Source organism: Glycine max, chromosome 18 (genome assembly GCF_000004515.6).
Source record: "Glycine max cultivar Williams 82 chromosome 18, Glycine_max_v4.0, whole genome shotgun sequence".
NCBI lineage: Eukaryota > Viridiplantae > Streptophyta > Magnoliopsida > Fabales > Fabaceae > Glycine > Glycine max.
The window spans coordinates 44,546,201-44,573,342 of record NC_038254.2 but is presented as its reverse complement, the minus strand read 5'-3'; the positions used below and the strand labels follow the sequence as shown (position 1 = coordinate 44,573,342).

The 27,142-nt window shown below is 30.3% G+C and overlaps 3 protein-coding genes across 5 annotated transcripts; 2 read left to right on the top strand and 1 right to left on the bottom strand.

The window, feature by feature from the left end:
- Positions 1 to 1,991: 1,991 nt before the first annotated feature.
- LOC100777925 (laccase-17) lies at positions 1,992 to 5,258 on the top strand. Its single transcript, XM_003552131.4, has 6 exons — positions 1,992 to 2,196; positions 2,300 to 2,451; positions 2,545 to 2,789; positions 2,903 to 3,031; positions 3,310 to 4,278; positions 4,806 to 5,258. Exons 1-6 carry the CDS (start codon positions 2,068 to 2,070, stop codon positions 4,934 to 4,936), a joined length of 1,755 nt encoding a protein of 584 aa, XP_003552179.1. The 5' UTR covers positions 1,992 to 2,067; the 3' UTR covers positions 4,937 to 5,258.
- A 1,408-nt stretch (positions 5,259 to 6,666) lies between these two features.
- LOC100500150 (uncharacterized) lies at positions 6,667 to 10,351 on the top strand. Of its 3 annotated transcripts, none has more exons than XM_006601691.3 (5): positions 6,667 to 6,844; positions 6,938 to 6,996; positions 9,166 to 9,470; positions 9,731 to 9,994; positions 10,136 to 10,351. In XM_006601691.3, the coding sequence occupies exons 2-5, from the start codon at positions 6,959 to 6,961 to the stop codon at positions 10,207 to 10,209; spliced, it is 681 nt and encodes a 226-aa protein (XP_006601754.1). In that variant the 5' UTR covers positions 6,667 to 6,844; positions 6,938 to 6,958; the 3' UTR covers positions 10,210 to 10,351. The 3 variants fall into 3 exon arrangements, with proteins under 3 accessions (XP_006601754.1, XP_006601755.1, NP_001237561.1); XM_006601692.4 differs by having other exon boundaries at positions 6,740 to 6,844; positions 6,953 to 6,996; NM_001250632.1 differs by lacking the exon at positions 6,667 to 6,844 and having other exon boundaries at positions 6,925 to 6,996; positions 10,136 to 10,235.
- Positions 10,352 to 12,698: 2,347 nt separating this feature from the next.
- Positions 12,699 to 16,737, bottom strand: LOC100806074 (laccase-17). The gene is made up of 6 exons (XM_003551434.4): positions 16,600 to 16,737; positions 16,326 to 16,477; positions 15,798 to 16,042; positions 15,333 to 15,461; positions 13,701 to 14,657; positions 12,699 to 13,088 (listed from the first exon to the last, which is right to left on the bottom strand). Exons 1-6 carry the CDS (start codon positions 16,714 to 16,716, stop codon positions 12,958 to 12,960), a joined length of 1,731 nt encoding a protein of 576 aa, XP_003551482.1. The 5' UTR covers positions 16,717 to 16,737; the 3' UTR covers positions 12,699 to 12,957.
- Between the last annotated feature and the right edge of the window lie 10,405 nt (positions 16,738 to 27,142).

Sequence of the window (27,142 nt, the reverse complement as noted above, 5' to 3'; positions counted from 1 at the left end):
GCCAATCAATTTAATTAAAAAAATTACTAGATATGCAAATAAATAACTTCAGAACAAATGAGATTTACCTTTCTTTATACGCCATGCAGCATATCTTGGACACTTTTTCTTATGTGTCTAGACTTCTTGTAGAAGTAGAAACTAAATTCTTTATCTTTCTTTTATTTCTTTTGCTAAAAGCACCCCTATTTTTCTTTCTTTTCTTATTCTTAGAGAGATCAAGCTTCATGAACACTTTCATATCTGTCTTTCTTCAACCTCTATTCCTTTTGCACACAATGAGATATAAGCTCGTTAAAGGACCATTTGTCCTTGTGAGTGTTAGCTCACTTTGAATTGCGCAAAGTGTACAAGGAAGTGAGATCAAAACTAAATGCATGAGAAATTCTTCATTAACCTCTAGCTTAAGTACTCCATTGTATTACTTTTTTCCCATTTTTTTAACCAAAAGAAATAAAAAAATAAAAAAAATAAGAACTGCATACGCAAAAAACTTCCTCAAATATATGTCAGAAGCGATATGTATAGTAGCCGTTCATAGACCCAAATCGCCCGAATTCAAATCAAATATCCAATATGGCAATATCTGAATTTACTGACAATTAATATGTGTTATTCCAAAAAAAAAAGGATTCAGATAACCAAAACAATTCAAGTATAATTAGAATCAAATAACTTTAAATCTCAATAATCTAAGAGTAATAGTGGCTCTGATACCACTTGTTGGTATTTTATTGTTGGAATTTTAGGAAACTTTTATAAAATACCAATAATAACTAGGAACACATTAAGTTAGATTATCGAGAAGAATTTTAGGAATATTTGGATTCATAATGATTGACCATTGAATAGTCGCAAACAATTGGTTTAATGACATTTCTCAACAAATGACCTTATTCCTTATGGGGCTGTGTTTTCTCTTTAGACGAGAAGAGGATAAACTGTTTCTTGTTTCTTGATTTGATGTCTTAGGGACCATAATCATGTCTCATGTTTTAAACCTATTAGGTTTCTCATCATCTCCTAATGGACCAAACTAGTTTCTGCCCATTAAGCCCACATCAAATTTTCTAGTGATAATTTAATACACTAACTAGATTAAATCACTTAATACATAAAAAATATAAATAACTAATATAAATGTTATAATATAATATGTGTACACATTAATTAATTAGGAATTATAAAATTCCTAATAATAACTTCTGATAAATATATAGATACAAATCAATGCTTGTCCGAGAGAATATAAGGAAAATTTTCGAGGACAAATCTAAATGGCATTTGCCGTAACATCAAAAGCTGTTAGAGTTAGCACAGCATGAAATTAACAACCGACACAGCTAACGAAACAATGTGATGTAAACATGCAACTTTCCCTTTCTTCCTTTATTAGCAAGTATTAACGGTAGGAGGAGGCTGAGGTTTACCTGACAACCAAGCCCATCAAACCCAATTTGTAATGATCAATCCCTTTCGTTTATCCAGATTTTATCTATTTTATTTCTCACTCAAAGTGCAGAAATAGAAATATGGAACGAATAAAAAAAATGGAAATGTGGAAGGAAAGATAATCTAATTTGACCAAAATGGCCCCGGATCCGTCACTAATAAAGAAGATTAATTTATTAATTACTACGAATCATTGTCATAACAACAGAGGAAAAGTGCATTATCTATATTTGAATCTGTTATTGTCCAATCTTTGAGTTGTGATTACATGTACCATTGCTTGTATTACAAGGGTCATTTTGGAAAATGAAGTTAGACCGTTAGAGGAAGTTCCAAAAGAAAAAAATCTGGCTTGTAAAGTACTCTATATTCTTAAGCATTGGCAGCAGCTAGCAAGCTAGTGGCATGGTTCAAGTTTGGAAGAACATTGTTGCTGAAGGCATTCAAAGTTTGTAATATCTCATTTTCAACCACCTAATTATCTAATCCCACTAATTTTATTTATACTATATAAGCAGCCTCATTTTGTTGTTCTCTTCATCCAAAGAAAAAACAAGAAACTCAATTGTCTAGTTGAAGAGCTTCAAAAGAAGATTTAGAAGAGAAAAAGGGGAAATGGGTTGTGCTTATCTCAACATGCCAGGCTTCATGAGGGCAATGTTTGTTGTGTTATGTGCGCTGATGATATTGCCGGAGCTAACACATGCAAAGCATGCAAGAGTCACTAGGCACTACAAGTTTAATGTATGTGTAATGCATTCCATTGACATGTTTTTGATACAATGAGATGCTTTCAATTCAATTTGTTACATTTACTAATACTTTTTACCTTTTTCTTTTTGTTCAGATCAAAATGCAAAACTTCACAAGGCTTTGCCAAACAAAGAACATTGTAACTGTCAATGGACGATTTCCTGGTCCTAGAATCATAGCAAGAGAAGGTGACAGAATTATGGTTAAAGTGGTTAACCACGTTCAATACAATGTTACCCTTCATTGGTATAGTTTTATTCAATTAAACCCTATAAATCAATTTGTTGCAATTAATTGTTGAATGGTAACATTTTCTCAACATTTGATTAATTTTTTCAGGCATGGAATTCGCCAACTGAAAAGTGCATGGGCAGATGGACCTGCCTATATCACACAGTGTCCAATTCAGACAGGCCAAAGTTTTGTGTACAACTTCACAGTCATTGGTCAAAGAGGAACACTATGGTGGCATGCACATATCTCATGGCTTAGAACAACTCTCTATGGTCCCATTGTCATTCTTCCCAAAAGACATGTCCCTTACCCATTCCCTCAACCCTTCAGAGAAGTCCCCATCATATTGGGTAAGTTGAGATCCTCCAAACCACATAATGGAATTTAGTGGTACTATATATGATCTCTACATATTGGAATCTTTAGATTTTTCTCTAATATGCAAACCTGAATAAAATGGCAGGGGAGTGGTGGAAAGCAGACACAGAAGCTGTTATAAATCAAGCAATGCAGACAGGATTGGCACCAAATGTCTCAGATGCTCACACTATCAATGGTCTTCCCGGTCCTGTCTCCAACTGCGCAGCCAAAGGTAAGAATATAGTAAAGAAATAGTAAATAATCTATGCACAGACAAAATTTAAATAGTTTTTAAACTATCATTCAATCACAAATTGTCATATATAGTAAGTTTGTTGATTTTTTTTATAATAATTATCTTAAAAGTCATACTAAAAATGATTTCTGATTGATTGACAATGCATTGAAATTAAATTTAAAAGCAGTACTAAAGAAAAGCACAAACATTTCAATTCTTGATAATATATTGATTGGTTTCATTCGATTAAGTGAAATTGTCTATTTCTTCAGAAACATTCAAGCTCAAGGTGAAGCCTGGAAAAACATATCTGCTTCGTCTGATCAACGCTGCACTTAATGATGAAATGTTCTTCAGCATAGCCAACCACACCCTCACCATGGTGGAAGCTGATGCGGTGTATGTAAAGCCCTTCAGCACAAAGGTTGTTCTGATCACACCTGGTCAAACCGTCAACGTCCTTCTCAAGGCCAAATCCAAGGCACCAAATGCCACATTTGCCATATCCACAAGGCCCTATGCTACAGGTCCAGCTGCTTTTGACAACACCACAGCCACAGGGTTCCTTGAGTACAAGAAACCTTCACTTGCAAGCAGCAAGTCAAACACCAAGAAGCTTCCACTTCTTAGAGCAGTGTTCCCTAAATTCAATGACACTGTCTTTGCAATGAACTTCCACAACAAGGTTCGTAGCTTGGCCAGTGCAAGATTCCCAGCAAAAGTTCCAAAAACCGTGGACAGGCGCTTCTTCTTCACTGTTGGCTTAGGAATAAGCCAGTGCTCAAAAAACCAACAATGCCAAGGGCCTAACAACACAAGGGTAGCTGCAGCAGTTAACAATGTGACATTTGTGACACCAAACATTGCCTTACTCCAAGCACATTTTTTCAACAAGTCCAAGGGAGTGTACACCACTGATTTCCCTGCTAACCCTCCTTTCAAGTTCAACTACACTGGCACTCCACCAAGCAATATCTTTGTGAGTAGTGGCACTAAGGCAGTGGTGCTGCCATACAACACCAGTGTGGAGTTGGTACTTCAGGACACAAGCATTATTGGAGCTGAGAGTCACCCTCTTCACCTTCATGGCTTCAACTTCTTCATTGTTGGCCAAGGAAATGGAAACTTTGACCCCAAAAAGGACCCCAAAAAGTTCAACCTGGTTGACCCTGCTGAGAGGAACACTGCTGGTGTGCCATCTGGTGGGTGGGTTGCTGTGCGCTTTCTTGCTGACAATCCAGGTGGGTACTATATACAATTACAAAGAGTATATATTTATTTTTTGAATTTAATTCAAATGTACTCTTGTCCAATCACAAATTATTGCCGTCAATTATTTCTGATTGGTTAATCATCTTCTAACCACATATTATCATTAATAATTTCTAATTAATTGAATGTACAACCCATTTTTTATACCAGATGGTGCATATAAATTAAACTCATTTATCAATTTTGTTTGCTTAGAAAATATATATTTAATATCATATTAGACATCTATTCATAGATAACATTAAGTTAGTTCTTCTTTGATGATATAGTTCATGACACCTGTTTCTTTAATTTATAGAAGATTGATTTGGAGAAACTTTAAAAATCACATTGAGGACAGGAATTATCATTGAAAAACTACCTTAATATCAATTATTCAATATGAAAGGAGGATTAATCTAACACGAAGTCTTTCTTAAAAGTACCATACTCTGGATTTTCGGTTGGATTCATTGTTAGTGTTTGTAACATTGTTTTGCTGGTTTTACATGAACAGGTGTTTGGTTCATGCATTGCCACCTTGAAGTGCACACTAGTTGGGGATTGAAAATGGCATGGATAGTCCAAGATGGTAAACGGCGCAATCAGAAGCTGCCACCTCCACCCTCTGATCTTCCCAAATGTTGAAAAGATCGACAACCTTAATGTTTTGCTTTTCTTTGTCTATTTTTGGGGTTACATTTGGAAGTATTTGCTCCTGCCTTTTGTTTTCAGTTTTGTCCACATCTTCCAATTTTGGGATTTCTTTCCTTTGTACCCAAAAAAGAATGTTTGGGGCAATTAGATTGTTATGGTTGTTTCTGTTCTTATGTGATCACTCTAGTTAGAAAGATTATTAGTGGGAGAGTTGTATGTAGGTTACAGTATTCAGTTATCTATACTTTGAATTGTAACACATTCTCTTTTGCCAACTACGGTATTCTTAAAGGACCAAAGCTCCTTTATCAAAGAATTTGTGTATCTTATGCAAGTTATCATAAATTTCATTTCCCTTAAACTGAAAGAGTGTATTATTATAAACAAAAACTAACACAATTATTTTTAACAGAATCGTTTGATCTATGAACAGATAATGATAGACCTCTACATCAACATTTTCATATTTTTAATCTCCAATAATTGCATAATTATATATCTCTGTTAGATATTAAAAAAACAAAAAAGTGATTTTGTATGATCTTAAACATAGAAGAATTTTGGACCAGCCTCTGTAGTATAAAGTATAAACTCAAAGTTAGGCTTGTAATTAATTAGTAATTATTGTGATTTGGCTGCAAAATGTAGCATTATTTAAATAAGAGGATGGTACAGGCACAGCAAATTTCCTATGATCACAGGTTGCAGATAAGTCAGAATGCATACATGGGGGACCCGAGTGATTCTTCGTTCACTCACTCACACTGCGCATAAACTCACGTGCCATCATCTTCACAAGTTGCCACCAATCAGTGTCGGGCAGAGTAAAAATTGTTAAATACATTTAATGATATATTTTAAAATATATGTTTTGCTCTTAAATATAACTAAATTACTTAGGTATATTTTTCATTTATTAAAACTTGCACAAAATCAAACTTTTAAGTTGTGGTTGAAGTTGTAGTTATTTTCACGATTTTTTATATAAAAAAATTATAGATAAATGTGATTGTAATTTGTTTTAGTTAAAAATATATGTGACTCTTTTTATTTTGCACTAACTAATATTCTCCCACCAGATTTTTTTTATTTAGTACTAATTAATTATCTCTCACCTATGTTCATCTATTTTAAGATAAAATATTACCTTCAATTTATAATTAAAAACTCAAAACATGAAATCATCAGTAACTTTTAATATGTGATTATAATTTTGGACACATGGCAAACTTCACATAGAACTTACTAATAACAAAAAAGAATAAAGAATTAAAACTGTATTATTACGTGAAATTCTTTAACATTTTTGTTTTAATATATTTTTATTAATCAAATTTATTTAAAATTTTAAAAATTTATAGTTCTTACTATTTATGTAACAAATACATAATTTTTAATAAATTGTAACCTTAATAAAATATATCTTATAACTGATGTAGTTTAGTTTAGCATAATATAGTAATTTCTCAAATTAAGGTGAATTAACATTTGAACTTTTTTGAAAAAAAGATGCTTATATTCAAACAGTGTATGAAACATAATTATGTGAGAAAAGAATTATATAGGTTAAAAAGAAGAGAAAACTTATGTATGGAAGATAAATTTATTGATTTTGTTATTATAATTATTTTAAAAGTTATATCAATAAATTATAATTAAATAATACTATAAAATTATTTTATATTATTAATATATTATTAGCAATAAACTCTAAAAAGAATGGACTAGAAAATACATTTTATTACCTATGGTAAACTGATTTTGAGTCAGTTAGTTAACTTCTTTATGCACGCGCCATGGGTATATGGGCAGTGACAAGAAGGAGACAATGGAGGGTGTGGATGTCATATTCTCCGATATACTCAGCATGGCATCCTTAAAGTGAACTTCTTTTAAGAGGTTCTTTATCTCTCTCTCTCTTTCTCTCAGGCTCAGCTCTAAAAACCTGTCTTTATTATTCTGTTTTCTTGATTGTTTTGTTTTTTTTATCAGTCTTTGGTTTTCCAGATCCAGATGGAGGAAAGCAGGAACAACCCTTCTCAAGTTGACAGGTTTCACTATCTATCTGGGTCTTCATGATTTTCCTCTCTTCTCGTTTTTGCTCTGTTTGATCACTGATTGTTCCACCCTATTTCTGCATTTTATGCTATATGTTATTTTATTTTTTTGGTAAGAAGGGGGCAGAAGGGCTCATTTTTTATGTTATGGATTGGATGCTACCGTTGCTCTTATCAATTATCAATTATGGTATTATTAAAACCATGATGCTTATGTCAGTAGCTGAGTATGGAAAATTCGCCTGAAAGTTGGGGATTTAGGGTTTCTTTTTTCGAATTTTTTAAAACTAATTTTTGCTTTAAAAAACTTATTTGGTAAAAGTATTTCTTTAAATAATAAAATTAGAACATCTCTTAATAATGTTATTTTTTTTTTGAAGTTTTTCCCATCTTTTTCTTCATTCTTTACTCACTAAATATTAGTTTTTGAAAGTTATTTTATAAAATAAATTTGAAAAATTAAAAACCGAAAACACAATTATACACACCGCTAGTTTACTTCAAGCGAATTTTTTTTTTTTTGCTTGATTAAACTAGATAAGGTCAGTGATATTTAGCCAAAAAAAAGTCGTGATATGTTTTTTAGCATCTTATAAGTGTTAATCATTTACCTAATGTGTGCCGGAGAATCTGGTTGGTCATCTTCTCTCCTAACACATTTTTATCAGTCAAACCTTAAACCTTATCTAAGGGATCCATGTCCAATTTCACTCGGACCAACCTATAATAAAACCAGTGATTTGGTTACACATTTCTAATTTCATTGTCTATTTTTTTTTATAAATAATTAAGAAAATACAATTTTTCTTTTAATTTGTAGCCTGTTTTTAAAGGTTTGTACCTGAAACAGTCAAAACATGTAAAATTGCTTTGAAGTGTTAAGTATTAGGCTTGCAACTATGTGCTTTGGTCGGTAGATGTAAGTGTTTGGATTGCATTTTGGCACATAATATATGGGATTTTCTTCTTTGGGCCTTGCGTTATATGGTGTTTATTTTTCTATCATGAGAACCTTCAGAAAGTCAATCCTCAACCATAATTTAAATTCCATAAATTATTAGACATTTGAGTAAAAGATTCCCTTTTCTCTGCTGATTATTTGTAAGTTGAGAATGTTTCTCTAGGAAAACAGGAACAGCTTTTTGGAAAATTTTAATTTGTTTTATGCTGTGTGAAACATGCTATATAATCTAAAAATGGTCTCCTCCACTCTTAATTGTACTTTCTTTTCTGCATTTTTTGCTGTAACGAACTTAGCCTTTGAATTGCCTCCTTTTAATATTGTTTAGATTGTGACACCATATTACATGAAGTATTGCAAAATATCATTGTTTTATTAAAAAATTCTTCAATGTATACAGCTAGAACCATGTTAAAAACCGTCCACAAGGCATTGTAATCTGGTCGGTTGCTTTTACATTCAAAGTATGCATTTCTGTTTGCAGTTTATTTGGACCACTGAAAATGCCTAAACATCTGTAAAATTAATAAGAACTATGTTACAACAACAAAAGCCCTTTCCCATAAATGAGATAAGCTTATTTTTAGAAATGCCATTTATACACATGAAAAGTACTTTGATGGAATTTATTTTCTTTTGTCAACCCATTCTTAACAAGGAACTGATCATGTCTTGCCTTACATATTATATAGTCTTTGTGTTGTGCTGTGTTATTTGTTCTTTAAAATGCTTAATGATTGAGCTTTTCCCTTGTGACACAAATTAGATAATGGACTGAAAAATTGACCCATGTTGCTCAGACACAACTTGATTATGATCTAGTGTATTATGTGACATATGATCCAGACATCTTGAACAGTGAGAGATTAGTTAAAATATATGCTTTTCTAGTTGAAGCTACTATTATTCCTTTTTCCAAACAAAGAAGTTACTGAATAAACTAATGGGATTTTAGATCCTGTTTTGCCACTGCTCACTCTTGATTCATTGACTTGAGCAGAGGATATACTAATGAAGAAATTATCCCACAAAGATTAGCCCGAGTAACATATTAGTTGAATAATCGTCCTTCTTCATATCCTGGCTTAATTATGTCCTTTTCTTTATGTGTGGAGTGAGAAGGGTCTTCTGACACTTAATATCTTGTCCTGATATGTTTGCCCTTTTCTTTTATTCTGACATTTTTCTATTATTCTTTTCAGCTTCCAGGTGGATGAAATGCACAATCTTAGCATTGTTGAATGGAAAAAGAAAAGAAAATTACAGACTGATCAGTTGGATTTGCTTAGACCTAAACATAGATGCTGGGTTGGAAGTTTCTCCTCTGCACATGCTTCAGTGTTTGATGAGAATCCAGTTTTAGAGAGCATGCATAACCACACAGTTGAAAGCTCGGAACCTGAATCTGCCAAAGACAGCAATAGTCTTATGGAAGACTGTGATACTGCCATTTCTGTAAATGAAGAATCCAAGCATGAGGCAGATTGCGGAAATTCATACTTATATGGTAGGCCTTCCACTTCTTTGGTTGATTGGGATTGACTATGATGTTACACAAATGTTACTCTTACACTTTGGTTTCTACACTTCCCTTTTACACCTACTTTTATGAAGCAAAAGGAGAGAGAGTTCACCCTCTTTACTCCATTTTGTTTTCCATAAAAAGGTTGTGTAAAAGGAAAGGGTACAAAATCAAGTGTATGAATAAGATGATGCTGATAGTGCCAAGGGTGACCAGTAACCACTAACTTTTGGATGTATCAACAGTAAATAGGGTAAGCTATATCGATGAGGAAGCTTTTGTTGATAGCGAATGCATTCCACCTTATGATGATGCCAATGCACAAGCTTTGATCAATCATGAGGAACACCTTCAGGGGTTAGGAAGCTTTTCAGGTCATGAATGCTCAGAAGATGCTAAAGACAGCAATGAGTACCCTGTCGAGAAGGAATTCGAAGATTTTCTTTACTCCAGTGGGGCGAATTCTAATGTGTATGTCCTTTCATCTGGAAGATGGAATGTAAATCAAGGTATTCTACATGTTCTAGACAGTTAATATGTATGAAGATTGAAACAAGCTAGCACTCGTGAAATTAGTTTCTAGGTTACCTGCATTTAATAAAGAAGTTTTGTTTAGCTATTACTAACATATAATAATGTTTTCAATGCAGAAGCTCAATCAAGCTCAAGACCACCAACAATTGATCAAGAGTTTGAGGAGTACTTTTCTATGCTTATGCTCTAGGACAGTTAACCTATAAAGGAGTATGTATAATGGTATATGTAATGCTGAAAACGGCTGTTATATGTATTGTACGAAGATTTAGTAGTATTCTGATGACTTTATAACATCTTCTTCGGTAAGTGTAATATGACATTTCTTCTTATGGCCTTTCTTCTCTTTATCTCTCACTCTTCAATTCCTAATGCATTACATTCTTCAGTGATGCCGCAGTTCTGAAATTATCTTCTATATTGCACCTTTGTATTTTTCATTTTGACTTCATATTCCTTAATATTCTTTACTGACTTCTTAAGTGTGGCCTAGCCTGCTTGAAAATCCTTATGGGGAAATTTGTGAACTGAAAGACCAATCAATCTGTGTTATTTATAGCTGACATTTCATTTGGCAAAACACAGTAAATGAGGCAAAAAAAGAGCAAAGTTTATTTTGCATTTTGTACCAAATATTGTTTTCCAAATAATAATTTGTTACAGGATCATTAAATAATTTTTTTTACTATTTCAATTTCAATATTGTTATTCGTCAGATAGTACATTGTTGATCGTGTTGTTCCATAATTTCAATTTTTGGATCATTCTTTTCCAAAATCTCATTGGTCTTTTTCAACAACACTGGTAGATCACAATTTCAAAACTGAGCATGGTTGGTGTTGGTTTTCACAACAACATGAAGTTGTGTGGAATTTATGATGACAACTGATTGATACTAACTTGACTACTTGAGTCAAAGAATACTTATATAGGTTCAACCTAAATAACTTACAAAAGTAACAAATAAAGTTTAGATGATGAAAAGCAGGACCAAACCTTACTTAGATATTCATCTATTTCTTAAATTGACAATCGAAGTTAAATAAGAACAAATTTTCGAACTCAATGTGATAGTCAATTAGGAACTTGTCAGCACCAACGAAGAATCGATGCAAAAGCTTTTAGAACTCCCCCATGCCATACACACTTCCAAAAATAAAAAAGTTCAACTTCATCTAAGGAGGATCCACCATGGTTATCAAACTCTCGAGTTTACGAGTTGACTTATCCTCTGCGAATTGACTATTGAGTAAATTCTTTTTTTAGTAAACTCTAGGTAAACTCTATAAATTCTAAATAAACACGGTAGACTCTCGAGTTTACCATTGAGTCAACGAATTAGCAAGTTAAAAAAATTAGACAAAATGTAAGTCATTTTTTATTGTTTTCTTTCTTTTTAACATTCAACATACCTTCATTTAGCGCGTTATTCTCAAATACAAAATTCTCATATTTAATAATATCAAACTCTTGTTCTCTAATAACATCAAACTCTCGAAGAGAATAATTTATCATTACTATAACCTCTACAAGTTATTGTCTAGTGGTGATGTATTATTAATAGACTTGGTTATTTAAATATTCTGAACTTTATGATGTACTGTTTTATTTTATTATATTGTTGAAATGTTTAATTAGTATGTTATTTATAGATATTTTGTTATTATTTTTATATGAAGTAGACTTTTACGAGTTTAGTAGTTGAGTCTACGAGTCGAGTCTCTGAAACTTTCATGAATTTACGTAAATTCTCTCAAGTTTGATAATCTTGAGACCCATAATAGAAAGAATTGTTCATAACTAGTTTGCTGAATCCTATCGTTGGTCTTCTTACTTTTATCTAGCCTGTAGTTACCAGCGATTGTGAAATTCTATTCAAGACTACACAACTGAATTGTCTATTGACGGCGATAGCGTTGAGTGAGAAATGCTAATTTTTATCCTTTGTTCACTTAGCAATATGATTATGATTTTATGACATTTAAGTGGTAGGTTAGTTTCTAAAAAAAAAAGGTGACCTGTTGAATCTGTGCTAATGCTTAAAGGCGCATAAAGTGAAGATACAACAATAATTTATGACATTTATATTTCATTGTCCTTGATTGGGAGCACAGTCATTGTCCCATCCCACAGTTGTCACTATATAATTATCTCTTTCCAAGTTATTATGTAAATTCTTACAATGGAATAAATATAATGCCACAATTAGTATGAACTGAATGAAATTCGTTGGGATCAGGAAAAAATTGAGGATGCATTTGTTTTCTTGAAGTATAGTTCTCAAAAAACAGAAAACTATTTGAAGTAGCATCTCTGCGTCATTATGTCTATCTACTGAAATTTTTTGTCAGTTAATGAGTTATTTAATTTTTAAAAAATAACCATGTAAATATTAATTATTTTCTCCAAGTTTTGGGAATGTAGAAATAAGGAATTAGAGAAGGAACTCCATAGTTAATTAAAGTATCCAACACATTGTTAAAAGCGAAGTTTCTCTTGAGTACCCTTATATTTTAGTTCTCAAATTAAACTTATAAGTGATCATGATATTACTTACAATTAGAAGACAAATAATATGTACTTAGACTTTGAATAGAAGCAAAACAATGATCAAAGGACCATATAATGAGATGAATTGATCAAATTTTAGTTGCCAACTATTGCTTTGAATATTCTATCAGACGGCGAAACCCTGTGACTGCTCATTCCAAACCAACCAACCAAACATGACAACAACATCAAGACAATTAACCAAACCATTTTACCATTACAAACCCCATGTGACTCGATCGAGCCACAACTTATTCGTTTTCCCTTAACACGTCAAAAGAATTTCACATTTGTTGTTGAAAACAAAAGGAACAAAAAACATTGGAGAGTAACTCAGGAGGAAATGATGCATAGCCAATGTATTCGGACCCAAAAGGGTTAGTCAAAGTCAACATTTTGGAAGATCAGAAGGGGGTGGTTGAAGCTTCTGGTTGGGCTCAGGTCCATCTAGTACTAGCCATGCCATTCTCAATCCCCAACTTGTGTGGAGGTCCAAGTGACAGTGCATGAACCACACCCCTGTTACATAAAATAATGACATTAGATAGAGACAGATTTACAAACTAATGCATGGTGACAATTTCTTTCTATCTGATATAACTTTTTGGAACAGAGGGATGATGTCATGTATACCTCAAAATTTCATAGCATCATTTCTAACTTCTAGAAGGGTATGCAAAATGCAGCTTGCTAAAATCTCGATGATTTTTCATCGTCCTTAACTTTCAAACATACACTTTTTGAATATTTTATATTGATTAACATTGAAAGGATTTAAATATCATTTTCTTAATGTAGCAGTGTCATATATTATTGGTTTGTAAGTTTCAGTTTTAATTCTTGCAATTATTTTCGTTTTAATCTTTTGTAAATTTTAAGATTTTAAAAATGGTTCATAGTCATTATTGATGATGTGACATATGTCCTATATTTACATATAATATCTATTTTAAAAGAAATTATAAAGACTAGAATATCATCTTTGCTTAGTCGACCATTTTTTATATAAAATTATTTTGCATATTTCTCTTATAAAACAATTTTCATTTTTAAAAAAATGGCTATGAACACATGCTCAATATGATATGCATAAAACACATCACATGCATGCTAGCATTGAAATGTACCAACCTGGGTTGTCTGCAAAGAATCGAATAGCAATCCAACCACCAGCAGGAACACCAGCAGTGTTCCTCTCAACAGGGTCAATCAGATTAAACCTTGCAGGGTCATTGTTGGGATCATAGTTTCCAAACCCTTGCCCCACAACAAAGAAGTCATAACCATGAAGATGCAAGGGATGGCTCTCAGCCCCAAGAATACTAGTGTCCTGCAGCACCAACTCCACACTGGTGTTAAACTTGAGCACCACCAGCTTTGTGTCATTGGTGACCATTGTGTTGTTTGGAGGTGTTCCTGTGTAGTTGAAAGGGTTCAAAGGGGTGGCAGGAAAATCAGTCTTGAAAACCCCATTGGCCTGGCTAGAATAGTATGCCTGCATGATGGAAACAGATGATGGAAGTGCAAAAGAAATGTTGTTCACTGAGGCTGCAAATTTGGTGTTATTACTTGGCCCTTGGCATGTTGTGTTTTTGGGGCAAGGATTAGTCCCTAGCCCCACAGTGAAGAAAAATTTTCTGTCCACTTTTTGAGGTACCTTGACAGGGAATTTAGCACTTGCCAAGCTTCTGAATTTTGCAGTGAAGTTTGCCACAAAGCTTGTGGCGTTTATTGGTGGCAAAGTTGGTTTGAGAAGGGTGAGATTTTTGACATTGGAATGTTGCTTGTAGATGAGGGTACCTGCGGTTGTGGAGTTGTCAAAGGTGCCACGGCCTGTGAAATAAGGCCTAGCAGCCATTTGGAATGTGGCATTGGGAAAATATGGCTTGGTTTTGAGAAACACGTTTGTGGTTTGGCCAGGGGCTATGAGGAGTGTGTCTGTGTCAAATGGTTTGGTGTATTTGGCATCCGCTTCAACCACAGTTAGGGTGTGGTTAGCTATGCTGAAGAAAAGCTCTTCGTTGAGTGCAGCATTGATTAGTCTTAGCAGATATGTCTTGCCTGGCTTCACCTTTAGTGTGTATGTATCTTCAAAAAAATCATGAAAGGTCATTAGATTTCTATCATCATAGGTGAATAGTTAATTACTTGTGTATAGTTGGTTATTGATTTTCAGACATTTGGTTGTTCTCAATTAGTGTCTAATACTCTACCCTTTAGCCTGTCTCAAATGAAATTTTATATCTGACATTTGGTTTCAATAATTAATCACTCTTCTATTATATTTGTCTAAATATACAAGTCTTTTTACATTAAGAAAGTATTTTTCATTTGTATTTTCATTGTCTATTCTTACTTTTTATTATAAAATATTATTCTACAAGAAATAATAAAAGCAACTTTTATTATTTTTCAATATTTCCTATACAATTTTTGTAAAATTAAAATAAGATAATATTTTTGTACTACAAAAAAATAGAAAATCAAAATAAAAAAGATTTTCTAAAACACGTAGTCAATTTTCACTCTTTTTCTACCTAATCTTCACCCTGAAACATGGGAATATGATTGTGAAATGGAAAACAGTGAAGTTTAATAATGTATTATTGTATAAGATACTTATAATATCTAAATACACTGTTCACATTCACAAGCTCCCTACCATATTTCCATATTCAATCTTACCAAAACGCACCCTCTCATGGGATCGATTGAAGATCCTACTTCAAGGAGCCATTATATAAAAGGCTTTGTTGTGTGTACCTTTAGAAGAACAATTATACAAAGGCCCGGGAAGTCCATTAATGGTGTATGCATCTGAAACATTGGGTCCCCCTCCTGTCTGCAAGGCTTGACTTATAACAGCTTCTGGGTCAACATTAAACCATTCCCCTGCAATCCCAAAACAAAACCATGCAAGCTACCACCATATTATAAATCACAATTTATCAAAAGAATTATATCTATAAATATAAATATACATACACATATACATTTATATATATATATATATATATATATATATATATATATATATATATATATATATAATGTGTCTCAGAATATGTGAAAGTATTAATTTTGACCATACTATTATATAAGAAAGGTCAAATATTATTTTAATTAAACTTAGTCTTTACTATTTATTTTGATAATATGGTCAAGATTAGTTTTCCTCCACTCTAACTCTCAAATAAACGCTTTTCTAATAACGTGTAGCTATTATACCAAAAAGAATGGGGATTTCTTTGTGTGGCTTCTCGAATGGATAAGACTCGTTCTGCTTGGGGAGGATGATGATGGGTCCATAAATGGTTGCTCTTAGCCATGATATGTGAGCATGCCAAAGCAGAGTCCCTCTCTGCCCAACGATGGTGAAGTTGTATGTGTATGACTGGTTGGTTTGTATAGGACACTGTGTCACATATGCTGGTCCATCAGCCCACCCAGTTGTCATTTGACGGATGCCATGCCTGCAACAATCCAAGATCATTAGAAAAATTGCATGAAAATTAGAATATTAGTTTAATTTCTATGCACGCGCGGTTAGTGTAAATAAATTGTTAATCAATCAGAAACAGTTAGATTGTATGACTTTTAAGATTGCTATTATAAAAATTAATAATTTTAATGTAAATTACAATTTTTTATTGAATGAAGATATAAAAGGTGCATAAATTATTTATTCCTAGAATATTACATGTAACATTGTCTAAGAGTGAGGGTTACTATGGCTTCTAATTAAGAATTACATACCAATGAATGGTTACATTGTTTGAGACATGGTTGACCACCTTAACCACAACCCTATCGCCTTCCCTTGCCACCAAGCGAGGTCCTGGGAATTTTCCATTCACACTCAGAATATTCCTTGTGTGGCACAATCTAGTGACGTTCAGGTACTCGACCTATACACATGAGGAAACAAACAACTAGAAAAATTAGGAGTAGTGTACAAATTAATGCAAATGCATGCAACTATATTGAAGTAAACAAGCTCCATGCAGCATGCTGAGTTTTGTTACTGTACGTTAAAGGTGTAGTGCCTTGTTATGCTCACTACAAACTCAGGAAACAATGTCATAACGCAGAAACAAAACAGAAGAACTCTGAGAGATGCAAATGAAGGAAAGTGGGGGAAATCCATGTGTTGTCTTTGTGCTTTGTTCAGAATGGGAAAAATGAACTTAATTAGATAACTTTATATAGAGAGAAAATAGTGTTTGTCGTGACATTGTCTGGTGGACATGGTTGTAGGTCTAGTTTAATTTTAGAGTGGAGATGAAGTAATTAATAATTGTGAGGTGCCATTATTTGAGTTTCACAATGAACCTTAACAATTGGGTGAGTTTATACATACTCCTGTCCTTAAGGCTATAATGACATGCTTAAGGCTACCAATTTATTTGGACCTTATTTTTTCATGTCTCGTTTTTTAACACCTGTCTTAAGGCAATTCTAAGCAAGCAATTATCATAAGTTGTTAAAATTCTTTTATATATTTTTTCATATATAATTTTCCATTGTGTTTCATCCGTTTTATTATTTAAAATAATTTAATTACCTTTTACCCAAATTCAATTAATAAGTCTGATATTAAGGTTTCTAATGGACCTAGCTTGTAACTTAAACATTTATAGAACCACATACAATTTATTTATAATATATAAAAGTTGAGCTCCTTACTATTAGCTTTCATGTAAGTACAATTGATCATTTGAAAAAGAAGAACATTCTTCTTTTATGTTTATTGCTTTTATTTTTCTTCTCCCTTCTTTAATGTTATTCACAACTTTGATGCTATTCACAACATAACAAAATCATACCAAAAGAGTAAATATATTATCCTTACTTTATCATTTATAATTTTTTTAAAATAATAATTTTGTATAATTCATTAATATATGTTTCTTTACACAATAAAATGTAATACAAAATATTATATTTTCTCATCTCCCTCTTTAATCGATTATTTTCATAAATGAAGTTATTAAAGTTACTTTACGGACAAACATAGCCTCAAAAAAAATATCTTTTCTTTTCTTACTACTCTCTTTTCTTTTATATATATATATATAATTCAGACAAAAAATATGGATAACTAAATAAATAGATGGTTAAATTATATTTAATATTTACATTAATTAAACGATTGTCATATGTCATTTCATTATGGAAATTAAAATTATTTTTCTAAATTTATTTTTATATTAAGTTTTAAATATATATATATATATATATATATATATATATATATATATATATATATATATATATATAATATTTAAATAACATTTAAATAAAAATTAGTCCATAATTTCCTATCTTTTATTTTTATATTAGCATGTTTATTTAATTTGATATTTATTTATTTATTTGAGATATTTCTTTACTATCTTAAGTATTGTTTCAATTCAACTTATTAATAAATAAATAATTTTAATTCAATTAAGTCTATATCATACTTTTTGCTTACAATAATTTTTTTTTATATTTTATTTACTATAATAATTTTAATTTACTAAAAATTATATTTTAATAATTATTTTTCATATCAGTATTCAATCAACTCAACCTCAAGTACAAAGATGTATATCAACCTAGACAATCCTGATTTTGTAAAGTTCAATATAGATTAAAATGAACTTCCTTCTTTTATTTTATTTTATTATATACATCTTGTAACATTCAACAAACAAAATTATTAGTTTATCCTAATTCTTTGATTGATGTAGTTAAAAAATTATAAATTCTATTCTAAATAACTACTTTGCAGGGAAAAAAATCGACCAACATCAAATAAAAAGAACTATTTTTTTCAAGTTTGCCAACATTGATCTTAATAAGAGAACGTAAAAGAATAAAAGATCTTTGCAATATATAATGTCCATGAAATAGGTATCAAAATCACAGGTATGCTAACCTACCATGACTTTCGTATTCATAATATTCAATCATACTTGATCTTTTCTTAGTTTTAACATATATAAAATAATATGATAATGTGTTCACAATTCATGCAACAATCAATGAGATCGACTATACATTTTGTTGAAATTATGTTGCATGTGAGAGATGCCAAAAGAAAGTTACAAAAGAGGGAAAATTAATACACTTGTAGAGAATGTAAATAGTCATCCAAGTATCCAACAACAAGGTTTAATATTTGTATATAATGAATTATTTTTTTATAACATAATTAAATAAATATTACAATTTTTAAAATATTTTTTAGGTTTAGGATACAATTGAAAGTCTCTGATGATACCGGTGTAGCAACATTCACAATGTTCAATTGAGATGCACTACAAATTCTAAACACAAGAGCATCTGAACTCATTCACACCCAAAAAGGAAATAAGGCTGACATACTCCGAATATTGTATACCGTTTGCAAACACACTTTTAATTTTGAATTCAAGCTCACAACTTGAAGGAAGGATTTCAAACCTATATCATCACAAGGACTTTTATCCCAAAAAATATCATTTAGCATGATCCTCTCCTCAAAGAAATTAAACAAATAACCATATTTATAATTTATTTACATTTTTACTTCTTGTACAAAATATTAATAGTTTTATCCACTAATTGATATTTTTATTAAAAAAGGAGTTCATTTCACCTCAACAAATATTATCAAATGAGTGAGATAAAGAACTAATTATCCAACAAGTTAAAAGGTAAATCTTCATCATGAAGAAGTTTATCAAATCTCACAAAGTTCATTAAGAAAAAGGTAAATAAACAATCTGTCACAATTCAAAGTCCAGAGTTACAAGCATCCAAAAAGTCAAAAAATGCATCTTCATCATCAAATGAAATTTATCCAATCTCAAAAAGTCCATTAAGGAGAAAGACATATAAACAAATTGTTCTACCATCAAAGTTTAAAAAAGAGCACACCAAACAAAACAAAATTCAACAACAGGTCATCAACAAAAGAAATAAATACAAAAAGTCTACTTAAATGAATAATTTTCGTGTTTTATTTGCATCATTTTTATGTGTTTTATCATTATAATTGAGTATTTTGCTTTCATTAAATATATATTTTTGGTTTTTTATTATATCAATTTCACTTTATTCTTATATTGTTCTTATGAAATTTATACATAACGTTTACTTTTATCTTCACGTTAATTAATTTTAGTTGAGTGGTCGACCTTAAATTTTGAAATATTTCTTTATAAATATATTGATAAATAAAAAATATCTTAATTCATACATAATTTTTTTATCTCCTTTAACAGAAAATGATATAAAATATCATTGACAATTATATTTTTAAATTTCATTTATCAAATAAATAATTTATAAAAATATTTCTTTAATTATTTATAAACCCGGACAACTATCATGTGGTTTTCTTGAATCACTCTCAATGGTAAAAATTGCCACTCATGTTTTTTGGTTGCTCTTTCATGAACATGCAACTAAAGTTGTCCTCACCTCTATCTCTATTGCCTTTTTACTTTCCTAGTTTCTTATCTTTCTTGAAGAATATTAATAATACACTTTCTAACACATCATTTCATTATTAATTGATTTTTTTTAGAAACTACATGACTTAAATTATGAACTAACACCCACAAAATTATAAGATTTTCAATAAATTTCAATCAATAGTAAAAAATATATATTCAAAATATATAGTGGATTGTAAATAGTGTTATCAACATTTGTCATCTTTCTTTTCCTCCACACCAGAAGGTGTCTAAAGATATTTTTTTTTTCTTCCTAAAGAGTCAAATTTTTGAAAGTTGAGTATTTTGTGTGTATGTTACTAGACAATTTGTAAATGTCAAATGACAAAGCGTGTTGGATAATCAATATTCCCTCAAACAAAATTACTCACACCCACAAAAGATTGTGAGAACACAACAAAGATTACATAATAAGAAAAATAATAATGAACACAAGAATATAATTTAGCATGGTTCAATACTCTTTGCCTATGTTCATGGAATCGTCTCAAAAGTATTTCACTATCACAAAAATAATTACAAGATTGTAACTCATCCTAAATTGTGTATTATTCTACAAATTCAAGTATCTCACTCAATGGTTATAAGAAATAATAACACTCTTATACAAAGATATTTTTCTCTTAACAAAGTGACTTTGTTTTACAATCTCTCTTCATGTGTATCTTCTCCACTAATTTTCTTCTTTATTTATAGTGAACATTGTCACTAACAATAATAAATAAGTTTTCTTAAAAATTGAAACAAAAATAGCTTTCAGTGCATCCATTGAAATAAATTTCATCTAAATAAAATATAATCTTTCACTTAATGATAAAAATTCAATTCTCATTATGCATTAAATACACCTTATCTTTTGATTTAGAATTCTACATTTAGAGATAGAAGAAAAGTCCAAAACTACTTGAATACACTTTACACCCTTTAGAAGTGAGGTGTATGAAGCTAGATCCGCGTGTACAAAGGTTCTTTTCAACATAACCTGTTCAACTCACACCTTACGTTTTCAAAACTCCAAACTCAGCTTATCTATGGCTTGTTGCTTTTAGTCTGAGTTTCCTAAAGGTTGTTGTGCTTCGTTGAGTTCGATCATTTTCTCAAAAAGGCAGGTCAAATCGAATTACATTATATTTTATACATGTTTTCGATCTTAAGCTATAGACTTGTTATCAGATGACATGACACAGAACCACCATCAAATGCAAAATTACAAAATGGATTTGAACAAGATTTATTAGGAGGAAAGCGTGTTCAGGTAAATGATTCAATAGGGATAATAGTTCCTAAATAGTTGGAAAAAGTTGAACTGTATATGTCATTCTTGTCTATTATACTTTAAGTGAAAAATGTAAAGTCATCGTTAATATCATTGTAATTGGGATTAATATTTTAAGAGATTAATAGTATGTATATTAAATACCGAAAAAAAGTATATATGCAATATGATATTGATAGATTTACAAAAAGTAATGGTATATATACACTTTACCAACTGTCTAGGCAGCTATACCAAAAACCGATCGACTGTATAGTATATGGAAAACATCTCATTAATCGAATTCTTTTGAAAAATGAAAATGAAAAATTAAAAACACCATGTAAAATAAATAATACAATCAAAGTTATAAATGATTCATACCTTTCAATTTTCAAGTGCATACCAAATTAAGCAGAAAAAAAAAAAGAAAAAGAAAAACTCCAAACCTTTGATATATATGCATTGTAGTTTCAAGATCTATAATATAAAACATCACAGTAAAATGTTTATTCTCCTCACTCTTGAAATACAATTGAGACTATCAAGTGAAATTAAACAAAGTTGATAATAACACTTGATGAACAAACATTAGTTTAAGTCACCTAATTAAAAATCACAACACTTATCTTGAAACAAGCTTGTTCTCTAACTTATGGTTGGAACATTTTTTTTTTTCTAAAAGAAATAAATGAGAGTTCTCTTTACATTTTAATACTTTTCACTCATCATGATTGAATGTCCCTTTTATTAGAAGACACAATGATATGAATCAGCTGGCAAAATTTTTCTCACATCCTTTCTTACTTACCCCTTTTAAAAGAATGATAAACTTGTTAGTAAGTTTTAAAACATATACTATAAACTCCTGCACTGTAATTGGTTTCAAGAAGAAAATTTTAAAATACTGTCTTTACATATATTAATTTGCATTTAAACTCTATTGCAAATAAGATAAATTTTAATAGTAATAGTGTAGTAGATTTTAAAAATATTAATCAATAATATTATTAATTATAAAAACTAGCTTATTTAGAAAGTAACTAAATAAAACAAAATATAGCTAATGCTAGAATGAAAAAAGTTTTTGAGACTAAAATAATTCAAGAGCCAGACTGACTAACGAGCGAGTGTAGTTGCTTCAAAGTTCAAAGTCGGATATGAAAGGATTATCGCTACTAGGAAAGTACGTACGTCCACATGCAGTTAACAAAAACAATAAATTAAAATATTAGAATTGTTCATGTGCAACTTGAAAAACAATAGACTTTTATTAGGTAAATTTCCAATTTTGACAGTCGTTATTTATTTATTTATTTATTTATTTATTTATTTATTTATTATTATTATTATTATTATTATTATTATTATTATTATTATTATTATTATTATTATTATTATTATCTCCTTTTCCATATAATCCGATGACATTGGGTCAACCAACGACGTCTAGAAAAAAAATGCTAATCCCTTACAAGGTGACGAATTAATAATCAAATTCTCACTACTCACATCCAATATGTAATCCGATTATGCTTCGAACATAATTATCTCTAAAATGAGAGTACTTCTAAAGAAATAATATTGTTTCTATCTAACTTAGACACTAAATACAAAATTTTAAGGACAAAGAAATTAAAAGATCAAGTTTTGCATAACTGAATAAGAAAATGCATATATTTTCACAAAGACATTTAAGTTGAGAAGTTTATCAAGTTGGTGATGTACTTCGAACTTCAACAACATATAATAGGTGTGAACAGAGACGTCTCTCTAGTCAATTTATAATTAGGGGCTAGGGGAAGCATTTAAATAATTTATTTAACTGTGATAATAACTTCTAAATAGTAAATTGTTGAATTGTTAATGTCATTCAGTATTATTAATTTCATATATCAATTATCCATAATGATAAATTATAGAAAATAAAATATATATACTTGAGCTTGTTACATACCATTACGGCATATTACCAACTGACTGCATGTTAACATGGACCTTTAATGAATAAATAATTTTTTTTATATCCATCTGAACCAAAAAAACAATTAACACATATTTATAATAATTTATGCATTTTCTTCGACTAATTCAATTAAATCTCCTTAATATATATACTTTGAGTCAGGATACTTTTCTTGCTTTGGCCTAAGATATTTTTTTTCTTTAACATTTTATGGACCTGATAAAAACATAAACTCTACTTAGAAAAATACTTACTCATTTGCCATTTAAGTTAATTTTATAAGAAGTTCCTTTTATATTGAATCGATAATTTAATCATTTTTCTTACTGAGAATGACTACTAGCTCCATACAAGATTTTAAGAACAAAGAAAAAATCAAGCTAGTTTTGCAGCAAATAAAAAACCAACCAATATGGAAAAGCGATACTTTCTATATTGATGCTGAAAATGTAAAAAGTGATTTTTTATATAGGTTGTTTTCACAATTGATGTAGAAAGAGGGCATTAATTTACTAGTACTTTTGTATCTGTTTTTAATTTTTAATTATAAAATTATCATCTTATTTTCAATCCATTTCCTGTTTTCAAATATTTGTATGAAAACATTGAAAAAAATTGTTTTTTTCTTTTTCATGTACAAATTTTTAAAAATAGAAAAAAATTGAAAATAAGGTGATAGTTTTATAATTAAAAAGTGAAAATAGAAAATGAAAGTAAAAATAATCGCCTGCATCAGTTATGTCCACAATTAATTCAGAAAGTCTATTTTAAAAAAATCACTGCTACAACTACATTGCCTCCTTAATATAATATATTTTAATACAAAAACTATAAGTATACAACCAAATACTGAAATAACACCCTTAACATTCAAGGCAGGTACGATGACATCAACTTTGACCTTTCGACTCTAATTCTTGTTAACTTGAGCATCAAAATTCTTACGAGTAGCACCCCTTAACACCCACATGGAGATTCACCTTGAAATAACTAAGACATTGACTAATTGGCTTATGGCTGCCTATCTTGCACTAATAAGGAATAATTAGGACTTTTGATTTTCATCTCACTTTTTAGTTTTAAAAATGTTTTCTAAAATAATTTCTTATTAATCAACAATTAATTTCTCATTTTAAATTTATTAAGTTTTGAAAATTGTCGTCAAAACAAATGTTTTAAAAACTATAAACAAAAATAGTTAAAAGATATTTTCTCACTTATTTCTTCCATTTTGTAGTCCTAGTTCAAGGGGTGTAAATCATTTGGAGAGGTGTTGTGTTGTATGCAGTGAGACATTGACTTAGTGTAGATATGTAATTCCTTTGTTTTTAAAAAAACCTAAAAACAATTTTTGAAAACAGAAATTAAACATACCCTAATGTAAAACCTAATATGCTTAAGGCAGTGTTTGTTTCAAACCAATAAAAGCATAGTGAAAGCGAATTGCACTAAAATTGTTAAGTTAAAAGACATTTGTGTCTTTAGATAAATCTGAACCTTTAATTATTTTTATTAGATGTAGATATATACAAAGATTAAAAATTGAGTCTTATGGATTATCAGAACATGCCTTGTAAAATCTATGTCTAATGTTTCAAACAATAGCTAGATAAAAGCATGATATGAAGATGACATTAAAAACTTTATTTAATATTTTGTGTCTGATATTTGTTTTGCAAAAATATTCTCCTAAGATCTATAGAGTTCTATAAGCTCTATTGCACATACCCACTTTATAAAAAAGGAAGTGATTTCTTGTTGTAGTGTTAGACACGCCAGAGACAGAAAGCATACTTTCTGCATGAAGAAAAGACATACATTTGATGATGCAAGCAATAAATGTCTCAACGATCACATTCACCAGACAAAGAACAACAAGTGAAGAATTCTATCCATTGTGAAACAACAGACACTTGAAGATAAGACATATATATACCAGAAGCTTTAAAGATATGAACAACAACTTTTGTGCGAAAACATTCATTATTCTTTCTATAAAAAACATTATGTGTTTGATTGTACAATTTGAAAAAAAAACTCTCAAAACACTTTGAACACATTACGAGAAAAAATTAAGTGCTAATTATAAATTCATCTTTAAGAATATCATAGATTTAGTTATTGTGCAAACACAACCAACAAATCTCTTTTGATTTGTTTAGAATTAGCAATGACTTGGTATAGACAGAGAATATTAGGTGTTGATCAACCTAGGAGTATAGCTTGTTTTGTAGAGTCAAAAGTGACCGTAACGTAATATTTGTAGCCTGCGAAGTTAGTGAAACTTGATAATTTATCAAGAACTAAACATAGTCTCAATGATAGAGACAAACCAATATAATTCCATGTGTTCAATTTTTATCTGCTTTCTTTCTACTTTAATAGACCTAAGACAATTTACTTTTAGACATTTTAAAATATCTTTTACTTGGTAAAATTGTTTTTCATTGTCTAATTGTGTTTTCAAAATCGATTATCTACTTTACAAAAATTTTCTTTTAGATGAAAACTTTGTTTGATTACGACAAGATTTTAAAAAAATTTAATATCACAAATCAACCCTTTTTTTTTCTTTTGATATTTATCTTTATAGAAATGCAATGAAAGTTTTGGAAGCAAATGTTTGTTAGATATCGATCATTGGTGAAAGTTTTTAAAATTATATTGGACCCACAGGCTTTAACTTTCATCTTAATTTGAGATGAATAAACCTATAAGTATAGGAAAAAAAATCATATATACGTAATAGAGAGAGGAGAGAGAAATAAAAACATCTCACATACACTTTTAGCACTAGCATGAATGCATAATCAATTATCCCTTTCAAATTAGTTTTTTTTTTTCATTTCTTATATATCAAATTACTTTAATTTAAATTTTTCATCTTTTTTTCACTTTTTCATCTCAATCAAATAATCCAACTTTTCAATCTCTTTTTTCCCTTTTCACCCCTCACTTTCATTTTTTTCATCCATTTCCACCAAACACATCTTAAGGCTCTTGACCATGAGATAGTTTTGGAAGCTTCAAGACTACCAAGTCAAGTCATTTGGGAAGACTTGGGTCAGCACAAGTATACTCTTGTTTATAAAACATTATGGATGAAATCAAAGTCAAAGTTAGACCAAGTACAAAATCCCATCAGCCCATCCCTTCTAGTTAACTCAAATTCGAAACCTTCTCTTTTCATTTCAATATTAAGGGCCTGTTTGGGTGTAAGCTTCTCTAGAAACACTTCTAGAAGAAAAAAATAAGAAGAAAAAAATAAAATGAGATTCTCTATTAGCTAAAATGAGTTTTCCATTAGCTAATTTGTAGATGTCATCTCACCTTTTAGAGAAGTTATATTGGTGAGCTTCTAAAAATTAATTCATGAAGAACTTATTTTTGCTTGTGGAAAAGCTCATCTCATCTTTTTACTTCTTATTTTCTTCTTTTATAAGTGCTTCTAAATAAGTTTACCCAAACAGGCCCTAATTATATTTCAGCGATCAATTTGATCAAAATCTAATTGTTTCGCCTCCCCTAATTAAAGCAAAACCCTCTTCAGTTGTTGAGAAATGGAGAAAGAGAAATGTAGCCTAAGAACAACCTTAACACCAGTTACTAGAGAGTAATGAGGTGAGTATCCTTGCTTGTGGAAGTACCAGTGCTTAAGTTAAAAAGTTGTATTTTAATATAGTACTATATTTCATTTATTTTAGCTGCGGTCAATAAAGGGGAAAAAAAGTAAAAATTCTGTGCTGGAATAGAACAGCTTACAGCGGGAGCACATGAAAAAAAGAAGCTACAACAACAGGCAAAATGCAAAAAGAGAATTTAGAACAGACCAAATCATAAATAACAGCAAATGTCAGACAATGAA